At 42.6% G+C, this 2,097-nt stretch overlaps 1 protein-coding gene across 1 annotated transcript in view; it reads left to right on the forward strand.

Annotated features, from left to right (window-relative positions):
* The window catches only part of PAPPA (pappalysin 1), a 190,509-nt gene that overhangs the window by 84,753 nt on the left and 103,659 nt on the right, over positions 1 to 2,097 (forward strand). Inside the window, exon 8 of the mRNA XM_018576975.1 lies at positions 1,159 to 1,351. Coding sequence (XP_018432477.1) covers positions 1,159 to 1,351 — 193 coding nt within the window. The remainder of the gene's footprint in view (positions 1 to 1,158; positions 1,352 to 2,097) is intronic.

Here is a 2,097-nt window from a genome sequence, read left to right on the forward strand (position 1 = left end):
GATTCTAGGCTGGAATACATTTCTATATGAAGTCATGGTGTGGTGCCTCAATCTCAGACTTATTTACACACAGCACGGCCCTGTCTGACAGTGCAGGAGACCTGATTTTCCTATGTTGCAGTTAAAGTGTCTATAAAGCCGAAGTTTTGGTACAATGGTTATGAGTTAGAACCTCTGTTAGAACCTTTTTTTTTTATTGCTGCCTATATACCCACTGGGCAGATTTGCTCTCTCCATTGGTCCAAGCAAACATTATCTCCAGTATAGAGTATGGTGGGAAATCCAACATTTTTGAGTTGTCATAGTCAGGGCCGGATTTACTCTCTCTGCTGCCCCCAAGGGCCAAGTTCCTCAATGCGCCCCCCTACCCGTCATACCCCCCCTATGGAGAATGGCAGACTTGCAGGCTGCATACAATATCACGGAGATCACTTGTACAAAATAAGCGGCTTCCCCGCTGTACATTTAGCTCGGCTTGCCCAGAGCAGGGCTAAATGTAGAAAACAACTACCCGCCCAGGCATCAGGAGATAGGAAGTCTACACCCCTGCTGCCCCTCTACTCCCTGCTGCCCCGAGGCCGGGCCTTGATTGGCCTTGTGGGAAATCCGGCCCTGGTCATAGTAATAGGAGGTAAGTGAAGACCTTTTGGTGTAGACAACTATGCTGGTGACGAATCATATTGTAGTGTTATTCTCTTACTTTTAGACAGAAAGGGAAATCTCTCTTAGGAAAAAAAGAAATCTGGCAGGGGTCTCAGCGTGTCATTAATTTGGGTTGTTGATCTCTGCCTGGAGTTCAGCTTTAATGGCTCACAAAAAAAAATACAAGTCAGTGCAAAGTGGGAAGTAACAAAATGCTACATTGACTCAGAGATCAGACGGTGAGATTCCTATTCTGTGGAAGCCTTTGTGAATTATCACGAACCTTGAGATGACCTCTAATTTCACAGGTTAGCCCTGTTCCTTGACAGGAGGGACTAAGATGTTTCATTTGTCTTTCCCTGGTAAAAAAAAAAAAAAATGATGACTGAGCAAACTCATTCACAGGTCATTAACTCTAAAAATACTTAAAAATATGCAGGCTTTTTTTTTAATAAGGTGCTCAAGGCAGACTGTCCCATAACAATGCATATATCCTTCTCATGGTTTTCCTTTCAGATGATGACTGCACTGATTCCTTCACTCCCAATCAAGTTGCCAGAATGCACTGCTATCTAGACCTAGTATACCAAGACTGGCAGCCCTTCTCCAAACCTCCACCGGTAGCAATTGCTCCACAGATTATTGAGCACACCTTTACCTCAGTCACCCTGGAGTGGTTTCCACCAATTGATGGATACATCTTTGAAAGGTGAACATTGATGAGAAGCTATTGCATGCAATTCTTTTATCCGGTCTTTCCCAAGAGAATTCGCTCTTGCTAACCTACCTTGGTGAAACCCTGGCACGAGTTTGAATTTATTTAATCTGCCCAATCCACGACTGGTCTGTTCAGTTACAGCCCCCTGGTTCTATGAAGCCAGCCTACCTGGAAGCCGTAACCTTATACAGTTCCAAGAGATCCTGTTGGCGAGTGTTAGAATTTGTAGGTTATATCGTAACTACTGTATATGTGTCCATAATATTCCATAATGTCTTGTATAATGTGTTAAGTATATATTAGGGCAACAGTTTTTTTTATGAGGCTTTGAATGAAGATACCCTTTAGGATTTTTTGGTGGTTGCCATCAGCTCTCAGGTTGCGGTTTTGAGGCGACATTCAGTGAGTAATTTGCTCTTTTTACAGGCACTCCTTTGTTTTTAGAAGTAACAGAGTCACTTTAATATAAAATAAAAAAAGTTTTCAGTCTTAAAATGAGCAAATAACAAAAATAAAAGTACTGAATGTGTTATGCTTTATGTAAATTGACCCCCTTTGCTGTGCCTTTGCGTACTATACAATACACCAGTCAGCCATAACGTTATGACCATTGACATGTGATTGATTGTCATTGATTTACTCATTTCAATGGCCCCTGGAAGTGGGGGGGATATAATACAATGACACGTGGAAGTGGGGGGATATATTACAATAGCACCTGGAAGTGGGGGGGGGGG

The sequence above is a fragment of the Nanorana parkeri genome, unplaced genomic scaffold (genome assembly GCF_000935625.1).
Source record: "Nanorana parkeri isolate BGI_ZX_2015 unplaced genomic scaffold, ASM93562v1 scaffold81, whole genome shotgun sequence".
Classification (NCBI taxonomy): domain Eukaryota; kingdom Metazoa; phylum Chordata; class Amphibia; order Anura; family Dicroglossidae; genus Nanorana; species Nanorana parkeri.